The sequence below is a fragment of the Babylonia areolata genome, chromosome 4 (assembly GCF_041734735.1).
Source record: "Babylonia areolata isolate BAREFJ2019XMU chromosome 4, ASM4173473v1, whole genome shotgun sequence".
Classification (NCBI taxonomy): domain Eukaryota; kingdom Metazoa; phylum Mollusca; class Gastropoda; order Neogastropoda; family Buccinidae; genus Babylonia; species Babylonia areolata.
This window is the reverse complement of record NC_134879.1, coordinates 43016772-43036358: the sequence shown is the minus strand read 5'-3', so window position 1 is coordinate 43036358 and position 19587 is coordinate 43016772. Positions and strand designations below refer to the sequence as shown.

Here is a 19587-nt window from a genome sequence, read left to right as displayed (position 1 = left end):
TGGGAAGGGGGGGGGAGAGGGAGGGTCTGGTTTTTTGTTTGTTAGGCCTGGGAAGGGGGGGGGGAGAGGGAGGGTCTGGTTTTTTTGTTTGTTAGGCCTGGGAAGGGGGGGGGGGGAGAGGGGGGGTCTGGTTTTTTGTTTGTTAGGCCTGGGAAGGGGGGGGAGAGGAAGGGTCTGGTTATTTGTTTGATAGGCCTGGGAAAGGGGGGGGGAGAGGAAGGGTCTGGTTTTTTGTTTGTTATGCCTGGGAAGAGGGGGGGGGGGGGAGGGGGGGTCTGGTTTTTTGTTTGTTAGGCCTGGGAAGAGGGGGGGGGGGAGAGGGTCTGGTTTTTTGTTTGTTAGGCCTGGAAGAGGGGGGGGGGAAGGAAGGGTATGGTATTTTGTTTGTTAGGCCTGGGAAGGGGGAGGGAGAGGAAGGGTCTGGTTTTTTGTTTGTTAGGCCTGGGAAGAGGGGGGGGGGGAAAGAAGGGTATGGTTTTTTGTTTGTTAGGCCTGGGAAGGGGGGGGGGAAAGAAGGGTATGGTTTTTTGTTTGTTAGGCCTGGGAAGGGGGGGGGGGGAAGGAAGGGTCTATTTTTTTTGTTTGTTACGCCTGGGAAGGTGGGGGGGAGAGAGGGGGGGTCTGGTTGGTTGTTTGTTAGGCCTGAGAAGGGGGGGGGAGGGGGGGGTCTGGTTTTTTGTTTGTTTAGGTGTTTCTGTTGTAGAAGTAAGAGGTTTGAATGTTTTGATTGTTGCCTACAGATCAAGGAGTCAATGCACAATGCCAACCGGGACCACAAGGCAACACTGGCGCGCCTGGAACAGAAGTTCTTTGAGGAAAAGGTAAGACGCTCTTTCTTTCTGTCACCTGGTTTATTGGAAATTCTTTCTTCTTCTCATTCTCGTTTTCGTTCATGTTCCGTCTCTCTCTTTGTGTCTCTGCCTCTCTGTCTGCATCTCCCTCTCCCTCTCTCTCTCTCTCTCTATTTGTCAAAAGAAATTACTATAAAACATCAAAGTGTTATGTCTGTCTCTCTCAACTCTATCTCTGCGTGTGTTTGCAAAGTAATGGAGCATGAGAAGCATGAAATTTGTCAACGAGCATGGTGAACTAAATTCACTTTTCACTTCTTTGTGTGTGTGTGTGTGTGTGTGTGTGCGCGCGTGTGTGTGTGATCTCTCTATCTTGATCTTTATCTTCTTTTTGTTTTCTTCATTATTTGTTTGTCTCTTTTCTGCCCCCCTCCGCCCCCCCCCCACCCCCTGCCTGCACTCACCCCCAACCTTTCTTGGTCTCTATCTGTCTCAGTGTTTGTCTTTGTCTATATCTGGCCCTCTCTCTCTCTCTCTCTCTCTCTCTCTCTCTCTGTCTCTCTCTGTGTCTCTCTCCTTTTCTCCCCTTTTCATTAAATATATATGTGCTATTGTAACTGATGTGGATTAGCAAGGACAGGTTGGAAGAATGGGCCATACCCAAAATCTTAATCCTTGAATAAATTGAATATGAGTTCTGAATTCTCTGTGTCTATCTCTCTGTCTGTCTTTGTCTCTGTCTCTCTCTCTTATCTCTCCCTCCCACTGTCCCTTTCTTCTCCCTCTCTCTCTCTTTACCTCCCTCCCTCTCTCTCTCACTCAGCTTGTAAAGTTCCAAGGTCTAAGCAGTTAAAACATTTTGAGCCTCAGTCTCTTAGTCACCCGTGAGCGTGTTCTGCCATCTTCCCTGCATGTGTCAGCCTGTCTGTTTCAGATGCGCCTGCAACAAGAAGCCAACCAGAAGATAGCTGAGCTGGCTGAGAAGGCACACACTGAAGCCATTGCGTAAGCATGCACATATGTGACCATCAACTTTATATTATGATGTCTATCATTCTCATTCACTTATGTGTGTGAGTGTCCGTGTGTGTCTTTTGTGCATGTGTGTGGGTTTTCTGGTGGTAAAGTCTCACACACATGCACACAAGTTAACACATGCATGAAAACACACATACACGCACACACATGCTTGTGGATACTTGCACACACTTGTACAGGCACAAATAACTTATGCTCACAAGAACATACTATTGTGCATATGCGCACGCAACCATGCACACACACACACACACACACACACACACACACACACACACACACATGCACACTTGTACATATTTTCATGGGTACAAATGCACACAGAGAGACACACGAGGACAAGCACATGCACACCTCACCACTACCACCACTACCTCCACAAACACCAGTCTCTGTTCTCTTTCTCTTTCTCTCCCTCTCTCTCTTTGTTCCTCTCTGTTCTTTCCTTCTTCTTGCTCCCTTTCTCTCTCCATTTCTCTCTACCTGTTAAACAACAACAACAACAACAACAAAAACAACAACACTGACAGAGCTATTTTCAGCATAACTGAAGATACAGTAAGTAATCTTGCATTAAAAACAAGAGGCAAGGCCTTCAAGACTCACTTGTGATACACTTTAAAAAAAATCCAAGCTTTTTATGTATTGAGTATAATTTCAAAATGTAATGTTTAAGATGAGAAAGATCAGTTTAAAGCAAATTAAGTCCCCTAGCATTAATTACAGAGTAATTTCCCTTTTTTACTATCTGTACCAAAACGTTTGCAAAATAAATAAAACTTCCATGCTTAGCAAAAGAAGTTCCTGTTTGAACAAAAATGATAATAACGACTGCTCTTGTTGTTGTGTCAAATATCAGATCAAAGTGCCAAGTTTAGAGAATACAAAAAATATAAATATAACAGTAAATGCAGTTTGCATATAATTAGGCTTCATTTTTTATTTTTTTGTGTGCCCATCCCAGAGGTGCAATATTGTTTTAAACAAGATTACTGGAAAGAACTGAATTTTTCCTATTTTTATGCCTAATTTGGTGTCAACTGAAAGTATTTGCAGAGAAAATGTCAATGTTAAAGTTTACCACGGACACACACACACACACACACACACACACAGACAACCGGACACCGGGTTAAAACATAGACTCACTTTGTTTACACAAGTGAGTCAAAAACCAAAAGAAAACAGAAAAAAAGAAGAAAATCCTGTTATCTCCTTCATCTTCTTTTTGAATGACGTATGTTTGAAGAAGCTTTCCAGAAGCAGCATGGCAGAATCAGGTATCAGACTTATGATCCAGTGTTCACCAGTGATCAGGGTTCAAGGCCCTGCTCAGCCTGGTGTTGTGGCCTTGGGGAAGGCTCTTTACTCTGATTTTTTTTTTCACTCCACCCATGGTGTGAATGGGTACCATAGCTGACTTTGGTGGAGGGGGAGGGGGAGGGGGGAGAGGGGGGGGGGGGGGGGGGGGGGGGGGGGGGGGGGAAGGTGAAAATGATGGAAATTGAGGATTGGGCTGCACCTTCTTGGGCTGAGCCTTAGACACAGTGGATATGTGTTGGCTGGCCTGGTGTGTGTTAAAGTCTGTGGGAGCTTAAATCTTTTGAAAGAAGGACAGGAATCAGACCCCTGCTGGAGTCTGCACTAGTGGGGTCACGGTAAGTACGTTACTTAAACGTAATTTTAGGAAGAAAATTGCCTTTTCAGCTCATTGTTTCTCCTTCAGTAAAACATTTGCATTTTTATTTATTTATTCATTTATTTATTTATTTATTTTTGGCACCACAGCAATCTTGATGAGAAGAATAAATCTGTACAAGGTAAAACTACACCACACCAACTTTTGTATTCATTTTCCACAGCAGCAGTCTTGATGCGATACCCAAGTCAGCGTATAATGTAAAACTGCACCACAACAATCCTCAGTAAAACATTTGCCTTCTTTTTCCATTCTTGGAAGCATTCTTGATGAGACAACCAATCAGTGTACAAGGTGAAACTATATCACACCAACCCTCAGTGGAACAATTATGTTTTGTTTTCCACTGCAGCAATGCAGTTTTTTTTTATGTGTGGTTTTTCCTGGCAGCAACCTTGATAAGACAACCAAACTGTGCACAAGGTAAAACTGTATCACAACCAACCTTCAGTAAAACAAATATTTAAGTAACAGTTCCTTTTACCTTTTGTTTTCCACCGCAGCAACCTTGATGAGACAACCAAGGCTGTGTACAAGGAGAACATGCGACTGTCGGAGTCCTTGACCTTCCACATGAAGGAGGGGGACGAGCTGAAGAAGGAGCGAGAGCACCTGACGGAGCAGAACAAGCACCTGATGGGGGAGAAGGAGGTCAACGACATGATGGTGCAGGAAAAGGTCATCCAGGCCAAACAGCAGAAGGAGCACATCAGAGAGGTGTGTGTGTGTGTGTGTGTGTGTGTGTGTGTGTGTACCATGTTCCAGTGATGATAGTAATAATGATGAAAATAATAATGATCATACTATGAAGAAGAAGAAGAATGATAATAATGGGAATATAATATTATAATAATGATAATGATTATAGTACATAGTACTTTTGTGTCACAAACTCCGCAAAAAGTAGGCTCTAAGTGCCTCACATGAAGTAAAACATATACACTATCAGGTGATGTGATGATAATGATGATAATTATAATCTTTGTATTGGCATTATCTGCCTGTTGAATGTCTGAGATTGAGTGACTATATTTTAAGTACATCTGAAAAAAAAAGGTTAAAAGTCACATAGCCTTATACGGTTATAGGGGCAGCGAATTCATATCCACTGTGTCCACGACTTTGCATGGGAAGGAGGGGCCCAGTTCTCTCCTTTCACCATTTAAACCTTCCACAGCCCAAGTCAGGTACCCATTCACACATGGGTATAGAGTGAAAAAACAATCAGACTAAAGTGCCTTTGCCCACGGCCACAGCACCAGGCTGAACAGGTCCTTGAACCCTGGTGATTACTGGATCCAAAGTCTGACACCTGATTCTGCAGTGATGCCTCCGGAAAGCTTTTTTACACATGCCTTCAAAAAGAAGATGAAGGAGAGAGAACAGGGTTTCCTTTTTTTTTTGGCATGATCCCCTCCCCCTAAGTAAATCTGCATAAATTGTAACTGTGTGCGACTCATTTTTGCCCATTGTCAAAAGTTTTCTACGTTTCAATGAACTTTGGCCATGAACCGCAATTCAAAACCAGGGGACTGGGGGTTAGCATGGGAAGGGGAAATATGATTTTTTTCTTTCACTTTCATTCATACACAGTTCTGTCTGTTTGTTTCTACGTTTATGGACTATTTCGTTGCAGAGCGTTAGTGTTTTTGGAGAGTTTGTTTTGTCTGGGGTTTTCCATGCTTTGGTGTGCTTTCTGTCTGTGTGCATGTTTGTCTCTTTCTTACTTCTCATTCACTCATTTACCGTTACTTGCAGATGGCAGTGTTGTTTTTTCATGTAAATTCTTCGTCTTGTTTCAAATTCTCGTTCCAAAATAAGCTGTAAGGGAAAGACTGATTTGGTGTTTTTATAGACACATTTCACCCGCTCCCATGATCATAACTAACACAGTGTCATTGCGATGGTTTTTACTGGACAGCTTCACGACAAAGTGCGCATGCTGGAGAAGACGCTGAGTCACATTGTCAGAGAGTTTGAGACGGAGCGACAGATGATCACGGAGAGTGCCCGGGCGGAGAGCGAGGCAGCACGGAAAGAGCTGGCCAAGCTGCAGCGGGTGATAGAGACCAAGACCAAGGAGATGAACAAGGTCAAGCGCCTGGCCAAAAGCATCCTTGACCAGCGCACGGAGCTGGAGCGCTTTTTCCTGGAGTCGCTGGAGCTGGTCAAGCAGGAGATTGCGGCCAACCAGTGAGTTGGAGCTTTGTTGGGGTTTTGTGGGTTGTTTTTTTTGTTGTTTTTTTTGGGGGGGCCTGTTGTTATTGGGGTCTTATGGTGTGTGGGATAATGCTGTTTTATACATATGGTTTTTCCTGGAGTCGCTGGAGCAAGTCAAGCAGGAGATTGGGGCCAACCAGTGAGTTGGGGTTTGGTTGGGTTGGTTGGTTGTTTTCCATTTGTTACTGGTTTGTGGGATTATGCTGTTTTATACATACCGTGGATAGATTTTTAAGTTTGTGTGGCTAAAAGTTTGTGTTGCTACAGCTGTCTCATAAAAGTTGACACATAACAGATGACTGGCAGAACTCAAAAGAAAAAGGTTTTGTCAGTGGACATCATGGATCCTTTTTTGTATGTGTGTGGAAGGGAGGGGTTTGTGTGCATTTTTGTAGAATAAGATTGTGTTTCACAGTGAAGTATAGTCATCAGGATTTATGGGGTAAAAGACATGCACAAGCATATGCACATGCACAAACACACACACACACACACACACACACACACACACACACACTCACTCACTCACTCACTTTCTCTCTCTCTCTTTCTCCCTCCCTCACCCTCTCTCATACACTCTTGCACACACACACACACACACACACACACACACACACACACACACACACACACACACATTCTTTTGGTCCTAATCACTGTAGTCAATATGGTCATGGTAATCGTTCCGCTGAAATGACAGTTCCTCGCTGTTTGAACAGCTTGCTGGTGCTGTGGTAAGGTAAACAGTGTCACCACAATCACTGCTGACTTCATCAGTCAAACTGAATTTGAATACTTCACTTTGATCATTTGCATAATTCACAATAGCTGATGTGCTTCATGTTATCAATCTTCACTTCTGTTACTTGGTGTTTTTGTCTGAATATATAAAACGTCTGCTGAATTCAGTGCCCATCATTGTTGTCTGTATTTTACAAATGATTGTTGCGAGATCTGCCCATGAGTTTAATTTGCGGGGGGAGTGGCATGAACAATTTTTGTCCATGCCCATAACATTTGAATGCTTATTAGGTCATGTGGTGAGTCTATGTTTTTCCTGGCATGCATTAAATTGACATGGAAATGGCTGAATTTTTACAGCCCACTAATTTAGGCTGGATGTATCTCACTCTTGTGATGGAGCACTGTCATTGAGGAACATAAGTATATATGTATGCTCTCAAGGCCTGACTAAGTGTGTTGGATTATGCTGCTGGTCAGCCATCTGCTTAGTGGTGCAGTGTGGCATATATGTGTGGATTTGTTCAAGCACATTGACGCATCCTTGAGAAACTGAAACTGTCATTGTGGTGGTTTCAGGGATGGTGGATTTGAAAAAAATATCCTCCTTGTTATATAAGGTGTTACTGACAAGATCATGGCACACAGTGTTTGTTAAAACTGGCAGTCTTTTCTTCTTCTTCTTCTTTTTTTTTTTTTTTTTTTTTGTCAATTTGGGCAGCTGGTTTGGGCAGTAACTGCTATCAGCTTGCTCTGCCTTAGAACTTTGAGGATGGAGTTTGATTAGAGTGGTGGGGAATGTGATGGGGTCACATGGGTCACCTCTGTGGCTGTGCCGTACTCCATTCATACATCAGACAGTTGCTGGTCCACACCCGAGGATTCCAGGTGTGCGTTTTGCTTATGTGGCGAGTCTATGTTGCACTTGACTTTATGTCAGAGGGTGGTATTATTCACAGCTTATTCACTAAAGCTATGCATGTCTCGCTGTTTTGATCAAGCTCTGTCATCAGGGTTGTTTCAGGAATGTTGAGTTTGAAGTCTTTCCACACATGTTTGTATTTCATCTTATTGTTTGCGCATGTTAGATAACGAATTTATGTGTCTGTGTGCTGACAGTAAACCATTTTAAATTTTGGTACATTAAATAAAAGACCATTGTAATGTGTTTTAAATACAACCGTATTGCGAGGGTCATTTATTTACATCATCACAAATAGACACAGTTAAGATATCTAACGGTTTCAGCAACAGCATGTGAGTCTTTCACCTTTCACTTGTATCAAACTGGACCTGACACACACACACAGATTAGATATCTTTTCTTATTCTTTCGGGTTTTGTTTTTTTTCTCCATGTTATGTTCTTTTTATTGTCAACTTTTATCACTTGTTTTATTATATGCACAATTTCACTACATTTTCCATTCTTTGTGTGCTAGAATATTGTGCAGAAAGAAGATACAATAACCATACAATTCAGCATATTTGAAACAATAAGATAGTGGCAGTTGTGGAGTTGTTGGGTTTTTTTTTTTCCGTATGAAGAAGATGTTTTAAAAGCAGAAAAGTATAAGCAAAACTCTGTATGCTTGCACAAGCAGTGGTTTGATTCAGTTGTTGCAGGCAGTTATCTTTTAAGAAGAAAAAAAATCATATGCATGACACAAATAGTCTCTCACCTTTGTGTGAAGTTTTAGAGAAAGTGGCATGCACTTGGATGGTGTGGAACATGACTATTTTTGTGTATACTGAACAAACATGATAGATAACCGTCTGTGTACATGGTGGTTGGGTAAAGATCAGTGGGCAAAGATCTATCTCCCAGGTTGATAAACGTCAGGATTTGATGTGTAAATTAGAATAATAACAGTGATAATATGACGATGGTGATGATTGTGATGATGATGATGATATAATAATAATGATGATGATGACATTACTACTGGTACTGCTGCTACTACTACTAGTACTACTAACAACAACAGCAACAACAAAAATGGTAACAGTACTGATAATGATAATAATATTAATAATAGTAATAATAATAATATTAAGATATAATAATAATAATAATACTAAGAAGAAGAAGAAGAAGAATAACAATAGTAGTAGTCGTTGTAATGATAATGATAATAATAACAACAACAACAATAATGACAATAACTACAACAGCAAAAATAATGTTAAAGAAACAGTTCTACAGCATGATAATGCAATGTTCTTCCCACCTCTCCTCTGGTTCCCTGTGATGTGCTGGTAATGCCAGAGTCTGCCCCCACAGAACCCAGTACCGGCGCGACGCCCAGGCTGCCTACCAGCAGAAGATGTTGGCTGCCCACTCTGGCAAGGGGGACTATCCCAAGATCCGAACCTTCACCAAGGCGGAAAACAGCACCAACAGCGTTTTTAAGGACATAGAGGCTGCTGAACGATTGTGAGTAGAACACTGAAGTGTATTGTTCTTGAACCATGCTCAGTGTAAACAGTTGATTGTGAGATATTTTGTGAGATGTGGTTTGAGTTAGTGTATACTTTTGTAGCAGCTGTATATGAAAAGTTTGTTGTTGTTTTTTTATGCAGATAATGCACATGAAGAATTACAGGTACCTTCAAATGTCAACCATCTATGATTCTGTGGCAGTTTAGATGTCAGTCATTGAAGGTTAAGTTGAGTGTTGGGTTTGTGTGTGTGTGTGTGTGTGTGTGTGTGTCTGTCTGTCTGTCTGTGAGTGTGAATGTATACATGTGTGTGTGTGTGTGTGTATGTATATATGTGTATGTGTGTGTGTGTGTGTGCGCGCACATTTGCATCATGCATGTATGTTTTGGAAAAGTGGGATGGGGAATGTGAAGAGATAAATGACTTCATGTGCATCGAACATGAACTTTACAAGCATAAGAGGGTAGGGAGTACGACTAACCGAAAGAAAAGAAAAAAAGTCCAGAATTAATTGGAACACATTGGTAGAATAGCTAACAGAACCACAACTCCTGTAGAAAGAACTTAATGACTGGTTACTGTATTGTATTGTATTGTATTGTATTGTATTGTATTGTGTCACAACAGATTCTCTGTGGGAAATTCAGGTGCTCTCCCCATAGAGAGCATATTGCCAATTTGGAGCAACACCCTTTTTTTTTTTCCTTTTCTGTACTATAAGCAAGTGTATTTTTATTTTACTGTCAAAGTGGGTTTTTTTAATGGGATTTGCCACAAAAAAATTGTTGCCATGGTTTCTTTTACATGGTCTAAGTGCATGTTGCACATGGGACCTTATTTAAATCATCACATCCGAAAGACTAGCACCCAGATCACCACTCAAGGTCTTGTGGAATGGAGTGTAAAATCCTGGTCCCCGTATGAGATTCGAACATTTGTTGGGCATATTACCACTACGCCACTGCTGCACTTCACACAGTATGTGGAGGTAGCCTGTCACTGGTCATTTTCATGGTCTGGTTATCCTTTTGTGGCCAGCAGGTGGGTGGTATCTGCTCTACTGTTGTTGATTGATGCATGGAAAATTGCATTGTTTTCTCTTGCCACAGGTGTTTGTGTGTGGTGTGTGTGTGTGAGGAGGGGGGGAGATGATTGTGAGTGTGTGTGTGTGTGTGTGTGTGTGTGTGTGTGTGTGTGTGTGTGTGTGTGTGTGTGTGCATGGATATCTGTGTGTGTGTGGTATTCGTGAATGCATGGGTGTGTGTGAGTGTGTGCAAGAGTGCGTGTATGGGTTGTGTACATGTGTGCGTGTGTGTAAGAGTGTGTGTATGGGTTGTGTGTATATATATATATGTGTGTGTGTGTGTGTGTGTGTGTGTGTGTGTGTGTGTGTGTGTGTGTGTGTTTAAAAATTATATGCATATGTATTGCATTTATATGTAACATACTGTTTTTGACCTCGGAAAATGAGCTGTTGTACATGTGAGCTTTAACACTTCATGTTTTAACTTCCATGGATATAAGTGTGTTTAGTTTGCTCATGTATCTGTTTGTCACTGTTTTAATCATCATCGCCTCCGTCAGCGTCATTTTCATCACAATCATCAGTTATCTTCATGAATGCTAGCAGTAGCCGCTTGATTTGGTCAGTGCTTGCTTCGTGTCTTTGAGTAGTTGCCAAGTATTCTGAATAATATTGATGGTGCTGTTGGTGCCTAGCGTTTTTGGCTTCTGTGAGTGTAGCTTGTGTTGCATGCATACCTCCCCCCGCACCTCCCGGCCCCTTCCCCCTTTTGTTCTGTCTTAAAGAGAAGAAGAAAAGTGTGCAATTATTATGATCAAATATGTGGGTGTATGTGTGCGTGAATTTCTCAGTGTGTGTGTGTGTGTGTGTGTGTGTGTGTGTGTGTGTGTGTGTGTGAAATATAGCTACAGAAAAATAGCATCGCATTTTTTTTGTTTTAGATTTTAGTTATTTTCATGCATTTGTAAACAAACTAACCATACCTTCTTTGTTTGAAAAAAAACAACAACAAAAAACCGGCTCTGTTTTGTTTTGCCTTGTTTATAGGCAGGACACTGTTGGAAAATATGTTTTTGCATTTCCATTGTTTTGTAACTTTCGTGATTGCTTGTACTAAAGAAAATAGGCGAAAAGGAAAAAAAGAATTTGTTTGTTTTATTTTTACTGTGATGCTCATATGGGTGACGCAGACATTTCACAAAAATGTAGTGCTTGATATTCTTAGCTCTCATTTTGGTGTTCCCATGAGTATTGCATCAGCAAAAAACTTGCAGACATAGGCATCCATTCACACTCACACACGCTAATGCTTACACGCATACACACACACACACACACACATGCATATGTATGCACATGGCTTCATATTTCACTATACTGAGTTCATAACAATGGCATTATAGAGAGAGAGAGAAAAAAAAGAGTTGCTTTTTTCCTTCTGTTTTCGTTTATTTGCTTGTGAAGTGACACTGATTTTCTTGATACAGTCCCCCCTGCTTTCAGCATTATCATTGAAAACATAGAGCTGCTTTTGTGAAAAATCAAAAGTGCTTTCACCCCCTGCATTACTTCCCTGGCCTGCTTTGTATGGTCGTGAGGACAATGTCATGATTCTGTGGAACTGATCTCATCCACTTGTTTCTTTTCTTTCTGCTTCACAAACCCACAGGAGGAAAGTGAAGTAAGTTAAGTCAGCTTACGCAGAATGGACATGGAAAGAAATGAGTGAATGAATGAGAGAGAGAGAGAGAGAGAGAGAGAGAGAGAGAGAGAGAGAGAGAGATTGACTGACTGACTGACTCTGATTATTTTGCTCATGTTTGATATTCAAGTGGAGGAGATTTTGGGCCAGAGCCTAGTCTTACAGAGAGAGAGAGAGAGAGAGAGAGAGAGAGAGAGAGAGAGAGAGAGAGAATGGACAAACTTGTTTTGAGTAAGGGAAGTGGAATAAGCATGCATATGCTTCTTTACATCCAGCCCTTAGGGCAAAAAAAAAAAAAAAAAAAAAAAAGAAAGAAAAATATTCACAAAAATGACAAAGGGTTCAAGTACATACAGGACATTCGGACATACTCAAATACATGCATAACTAATAAACACGCAAATGGATAATATCAACATAATACCTGCAAGCATGATGAAAAAGCACATACATAAAATGATCATAGATATACCTGTACTATGGTATGTTATTGACAATGGATTGACATACACATGTAGTAAAACATGAGTATGCACCAGCTTCATTATTTCTGCACCTTGACTCAAAGGTTAAACAGTCTCTGCTGTGAGTTATTCATGCAAGATTCCTGGATTTTGATGCCAGAATGCACATGATTTGATTCACCAGATATTCCATGTTCCAGGATCATATTACATACTTTGTTTACATTAAGACAACAACAACAACAAACAAGAGAGGCAAGGCCTTCAAGACTCACTTGTGATACACTTAAAAAAAAAATCCAAGCTTTTTATGTATTGAGTATAATTTCAAAATGTAATGTTTAAGATGAGAAAGATCAGTTTAAAGCAAATTAAGTCCCCTAGCATTAATTACAGAGTAATTTCCCTTTTTTACTATCTGCACCAAAACGTTTGCAAAATAAATAAAAATTCCATGCTTAGCAAAAGAAGTTCCTGTTTGAACAAAAAATGATAATAATGACTGCTCTTGTTGTTGGGTCAGAATATCAGATCAAAGTGCCAGGTTTAGAGAATACAAAAAAACAAAACAAAAAAAAACAACAACAACAAAAAAACTGTAAATGCAGTTTGCATATAATTAGGCTTCATTTTTTTATTTTTTTGTGCCCATCCCAGAGGTGCAATATTGTTTTAAACAAGATGACTGGAAAGAACTGAATTTTTCCTATTTTTATGCCTAATTTGGTGTCAGCTGACAAAGTATTTGCAGAGAAAATGTCAATGTTAAAGTTTACCACGGACACACAGACACACACACACACACACACACAGACAACCGAACACCGGGTTAAAACATAGACTCACTTTGTTTACACAAGTGAGTCAAAAAGTGGTGTTTGTCTTGCTGGGGCAAAGGGACACAACTGCCTTGAATTCAGCTGACTCGAGTTGTGTGCCCTTTATCTCACCAAGAGTAACAATGTTTGTTGTTTAAAAACTTAATATTAATTACAGTAGTGTTTTAGATTGTTGTAGCATGTCATTCTGAATATGTCCTATATAGTGGTATTAACTGCATATCTGTAACTGAGTTTATATGCATGTCATTGCTTTACATAAGCATGCTCTTAATTAAAACATTAAAGATGAGGTGGGGGTTGGGGGGGGGGGTAAATAGCTGTAGTGATTTTTATTGTTAATGTAACTTAACAAGCATATAACAGTGTGTATTCATGTCTGTCACTGGAATGTGAAGCATGGGTCCATTTCATGGTACTAAATGTTTACATACTTTAGGGAGTCTTCTTAATTACAATAAATATATGTGTGCTTCAGGTAGCATATTTAACACTTTAGGGGTTCTTGTTAACATCATTATGATAACAATAAACATACATACACTGTTATGATGACAATAATCATACATATGCTGTTATGGTAATATAAAGATACATATGTTTTTGTTAACACATTTAACACTGCAGGAGTCTTCTTAATCTTATTGAAGCAACAAACATGTATGTGCTATTATGATAACAATGAACATGATACGCTTCAGATAACACATTTAACTCTTTCAGCCCAGAATGTTAGCATTGCTAGGGCGTCAAATTCGTCTCAAGAAAACGGTTTCCATGTTCCTACGTAGGCAAGAGTTGCGAGCAAAGGGAACTAACGTTCTACAGTATTTCTGGCTGTGTTAACACATGTGTCAGTTTGAAGGGAAAAAACCTGGTCGATTTCAGTGTATTTTCTAATTTTTACCACATCAAAATGGCAGGGAAGCTTGCCAAAGCTGTAAACTTCCCAGGGTTGAATGGGTTAATGCTTTTATGGGATCCTGTCAATCATTTCATCATCACAACAACATGCACAAAGGGAACCAGCAGGGAGGGACCAACGAACAAACAAAACATTTTTTTAATTCTAAACAATAATCCACCGATGCAACAAAGATAACATTAAATTTTAAAAGAGAAAATTTACAACTACACATGTTACCAGCAGGGAGGGGAGCCGCAGTGTAAAGAATCGAACCCCTGGGTCCCTTGCAGGTGTGGCGTGACGGGGCAGGTGGACATCGCTGACCTGACCTGGGAGCAGAAGGAGCGCGTGCTGCGATTCCTCTTCGCCCGCATGAATGGCAGCCCCCAGTCCCCCTCCAGCCCCTCCGCCTCAACCACCACCCTCCCCAAGCAGGCGGCGCTGCCCCCCATCACCTCCCAGCCTGCTGGCGCCAGGTAGGGAGAGAGAAAGGAAGAGATTAAATGGGGTTTTGTGGTGTGTTTTTTTTTTTCTCTCTCTGTTTCATTCATCTCTGTTTCTGTTTCTATTTTGTTTATTCATGCAGTGATTTTCATGTAATTTTGCATGTGAATAGCAGAAAGGATCTGAAGAAGGATAAAAACTAAATGAATTCATGAACGAAAACTATTATTATTATTATTATTATCATCATCATCATCATTATTTTTATTATTATTATTATCATACTTATTGTTTGTTGTTGTTGTTGTTTTCTTGTTATCATTATTATGATGATGATTATTATGATTATTATTCTTGTAATTGTTGTTTATGTTTATTATAATGATGCTTATTATTATTATTATTAATTCTCCTTCTTTTTGTTATTATTATTAACACTATGCTGTTGCTGCTGCTGCTGATTATCTCATTGCAGAAAATTGTATCACTAATGATAATTTTTTGTAATGTGTGAACTTCCCTCAGAGCATCTTAGTCATTCATTCTGTATGCATTTGAATTGTAGTAGCCTGTTACCACTAAGAAGGAGCCACTGAGCTGAACAGTGTTGGTTGTGTACATTAACGATCACTAAAGAAAATGGATATCATTCATTAGTCTCAGGAAAATCAAACAGAGTCAGATCACACAGGAAGGGAATGAAAAAGTGTAAAAGGCAGTACAAAGTAATTTAGGGTGACTGTGTCTTGCAGTCTCTCCATTGGCTTCTTCCAATCTTCTGCCTGTCTGTGACTGCCATCACCTCTACTCCCCCATCACTCTCTGTCATCAGCTAAGATCCACTCTGTTCCCATGTTCAAATACTCCACAGTCGGCTGCCCCTCTTTCTCTGTCTCTGGATCCCGCACTTGGAATGCTCTCCCTCTTTCGTCAAATTTATGCAGTCAAAGTCTGGCCTTAAAAACCAACCTTTTTTTCAAAACAGCCCCCCCCCCTCCCCCTCAACCAACACCACCACTAGCCCCTCCCTCTTCCCAGTCTACAGTTTGTCTAGCTTTCTTTATACATGTATTTATCAGTTTTTATCTTTTATTCCTCTCAGTCAGTTATGCATGCATGTGAATGACTGGTGTGTAAGCACTTTAGTTTGTCTCGGCACATGATTCAGTTTAAATACTTATTATTAGTGTTAGTAGTAGAGTAGTAGTAATGGTAGCAGTAGTAGTATCATTTTTTTTTTAATCATTATTATTATCATCATCATCATCATATTATTATTATTATCATCATCATCATTATTACTATTATTATTATAATATCTTCTTCTTCTTCTTTATTCTTCTTCTTCTTTACGTTAAACAACCAACATTGACTTGCCGATGACTCTGTCGTGGTTCATGCGTGCTGGGTATTTTCGTGTCTCCTTAACCCACCGAACACTGACATGGGTTACAGGATCTTTAATGTGTGTATTTGATCTTCTGCGTGCATATACACATGAAGGGGGTCTAGGCACTAGCAGGTCTGCACATATGTTGACCTGGGAGATTGGAAAAATCTCCACCCTTTACACACCAGGCCCCGTCACCGTGATTCGAACCCCAGACCCTCAGATTGAAAGTCCAATACTGCAACTTCCATGTTCACTCGTATGTACACAAGTGGGCTTTTATGTGTATGACCGTTTTTACCCCGCCATGTAGGCAGCTATACTCTGTTTCCGGGGGTTATTGTAATATAATTATTATCATTATTTCAGAGCCAAAGCCACTGATGACGACAGTAGTCACACCTTCCTGACCCAGGCTGACCTGTTGGCAGCGGAACACCCGGCCGTCCCCAACCTGGCGGAGGTCATGGCAACAGCAGCTCTGCAGGCCCAGGAATCCTAACCCTACGATGACTTGGGTGGGAGGGGGAGGGGCGGGTGTGCAGTGGGAGTAAAAAGCATTTGGACACTTGGGGGAGTGGGGAGTAGTTGGAGTGGTTGGGGGGATGGGGGAGAGATGATGGAAGGTGGACAACTGCTAATGTTATATAAAGCTGCTGACATTTTATTGTTTTTTTGGTGGTGTTTTTTTTTTTTTTAAGAAATCATTTGTATTACTTTTTTTTCTAAAAAAACACACACAAAAACCCAACAAAAAAACCTTCCATTCTATTGCCTGTTTTTGGTTTTGATTTTGTTTTTGTTTTTTTGCTTTTGCAATGGATTCAGCATTTTGTCATTTGTGATATTGTATTATTCAATGAGTTTTTTTTACTTGACATATTTATTGGGATTAGTATCCAGTCATGTTAAAATGTGAATGCCTTGTTTATAAACAATTTTTTTTTTCATCTAGACCAATATCCTTTTCTTTGATTAAAAGAAGGTAGCCAGTACAGTTTTATTCCATATAATGACCGCTCAGCAGACATGCATACTTGTGGTGGGGTTGGGGGCGGGGTGTGTGAGAAAGCATTCCTTGAATAATCAGATACTCTGAATGCATGTATTGAATAAACAACACTGTGCCAGACACATCATTCAGAGCACAGCTTCATAGTCTCCCGAGGCTGAAGGATGCCTGCTAAGTTTTTATGTATTAAAAGATGAGCGTAATGTTAAGTGTTTGTTGCGCTGCTAGAATTCTGCCCCTCCAGTTTACCTTACACCTTCCCATTGCCTTGTTTCTTCACTGTCAGTGTAACAAAATCAGAAATGGACTTCACTTAGTGCACTGTGTGTGTGTGTGTGTGTGTTTGTGTTTGCTGCATGCGTGCGTGTCCATTTTCAGCATTATATTATTTTTGTTATCAGAACTGGCAAACCTCACGAGGTGACGAACTGTCTTTGTGTGTCTGTTTTTGTTGTGGGAGGTGAAGTGGGTAGGGGGAGGGTACACATCAGCTGTTGGTGACTGTGTTATTACAAAAAAACAAAAAAAACCCCAAAAAACATGGAAAAAATGTCAGCAGGAAACATTTCATAACAGATGTGTATATCGTGTTTTATAAAAGTGATAAATTAAGTATTGACATTGACATGTGAAACTGTACATAGTGAAATTTGTCTTGAACAGTTGATTTTGTGATAGTATGGTATTGCAGTCTACCTTTTACATTTACGTTGGAAACTATCTACTTTCATGAACACATAATGCAAGGGGTAAGATTGTCGTGTCCAGATGAGACATCATCTTTAAAAAGGATGTAAGCATTGTTAGAAGAAATGAAAAGGCCCTGATAGGTTCTGTGTCGTAGGTTCTGGGCTGAACAGTAGAAGCATAAAAAAATGAACTGGCCAGTAGATGAATACTTGATATTACAGACAGAAGACAGTTCAGGGGGAACTTTTAAATTCATCATGATGGCTTTGTGGATTCTGAATCTGTCTCATAATTTTGTACAGAAATACAACTGTCAACAACTATGATTGTGAGCTCAGGCGATAATCTGACTTTTTTGGCATTTTAATAAAATGATCACCTTTAAGATTGAACTGAGATTATGCAGGCATTTGTGATTCTGTTCAGTATCATCAGACATTGGACTGTGCTTGTAGTAAAATGCATGTATTCTTTATTAGCCTTTACATACATAATTATTCCCTAACTTTGTGTTAATGTCTATATCAGTGTATGTGTTGAGTTTTTTTTTGTTTCTTTTTGTTGTTGTTTTCTTTTATGTAATTGTTCAACATAAATAGCAAACCTGTCCTGTTACAATGTATGAAAATATGAGGAGAGAGTAACAGGGATACTGCGTAAGAAAGTACATTTTATTTTACAACATTAAAAAACACCCGAAAAGAGTATGATTATAATGAAGACATCTGGAAATACTGGTCTCTAGTATGAAAAGAACATCAACTCACAAGTGAGTACCTACTGCTAACTGGATTGGAATATGCTCACCAATCAAATGAATATATTCGGATAAAAATAGTGCATTTTAAAAAAAAGTAATCTTTTTGCTTGTGAATCTCTGCTTTGTAGGGCAGAGAGCATTTTAGTAAAGAAAATGTGTTGTTGTTTTTTTCAAATCGCTCAGTATTGTACACGATTCATTTGTTATTACCAGAAGTTGGATTGTGCTGTCTCTGTTTCAGCAACAGCATTACGGAGCCACCGTTATTTTTGCCAAAGCATTAATTTTATGCCACTTTCTCTGCCAAATATTTGATCATACCATCTTTGTAAGAGTAAGAAAGTGTTATATATACACCCGTTATCACCAAAGCAGTTGACGTTTGGCACCCCACTCTTAAGCACAACTCTTATTTTCAGTGGGCACTGTTCATGTGGAATTCCTTGTGAATTGGAAAAAGAAAAAAAAAACAGTTTATTTTTTACAAAGGTATGTGTGGAGATTGAGCACTTTGAAGCTTTTTTTCTTTTACAAATTTTTTCGATCATGATGACTGAAAGGAAATACTTCATTGCTCAAGGAGAATTCAAATGGTTTGTTCAGTGATTTAGATGTTTGTTTGGAAAATGAAATTATATTTAAAAAAAACAACAAACAATTTGTCTTTCTCACTAATTGACAGGCGATGTGTTTGTGACTGATGTTTATTCGACACCGAGGTTTTCAAACCATCCCATCATTACTGCCTCAGAGTATGTTCAAACTAGATGTGGTGTCTTGTACTAACTCATTGATATGTCCTTTTAAATCACTGGAAGAACTATAGGCATTGTTAGCGGCATTGTGGCAGGATCAGGTATTGGACTTTTGACCCAGTGTTCACCAGTGATCAGGGTTCGATGCCTCGTTTCAGCCTGGCGTTGTGTCCTTGGGAAAGGCACTTTACGTAAAATTTTCTTCACCCAGGTGTGAATGGGTACTGAGGGGACCCCGGGGGCAGGGGGGCGGGGGGGTTAATTCAGCAGAAGGATAGGATTGGGCCCTTCCTTCTTATGCCAAGCCCTGAACACAGTGGAAGAAATTCACTGTTCTGTGGCCATTAAAAGATACGGGACATTTAACCTTTCAATTATTGTTGACTTGGGAGGCGGGGTGGGAAGGGGTTCTGATACAGGAGAGATGGTGACAGCGTTTGTGTGCCACTGTTTTGCCATGTTCACCACTGTAAGCCATTGGTGAGTGATAGTTTCTTAACTTGTAAAACCCCAGTCAGCTTTCCTAGAATTACTGTTTGATTACTATGGCATTGTTAAGTCTGTGATATGTTTCTCGATGATGTTTGTGTAAAATGCATTAAAACCTGAATGGATGCTTCATATTCATGCTTTTGTTGACTTAGTTTTTTTTAAACTTCTTTATTTACT

The 19587-nt window shown here is 40.0% G+C and overlaps 1 protein-coding gene across 3 annotated transcripts in view; it reads left to right on the top strand.

Annotated features, from left to right (window-relative positions):
• LOC143281193 (basal body-orientation factor 1-like) overlaps positions 1–19539 on the top strand; it is a 29122-nt gene extending 9583 nt beyond the window's left edge. For all 3 annotated transcript variants that reach the window (XM_076586241.1, XM_076586239.1, XM_076586240.1), the window contains exons 4-10: positions 741–821; positions 1726–1796; positions 4032–4245; positions 5450–5721; positions 8773–8925; positions 14158–14343; positions 16071–19539. In XM_076586241.1, coding sequence (XP_076442356.1) covers positions 741–821; positions 1726–1796; positions 4032–4245; positions 5450–5721; positions 8773–8925; positions 14158–14343; positions 16071–16203 — 1110 coding nt within the window. In that variant the 3' untranslated portion in view covers positions 16204–19539. The remainder of the gene's footprint in view (positions 1–740; positions 822–1725; positions 1797–4031; positions 4246–5449; positions 5722–8772; positions 8926–14157; positions 14344–16070) is intronic.
• The last annotated feature ends 48 nt before the right edge of the window (positions 19540–19587 follow it).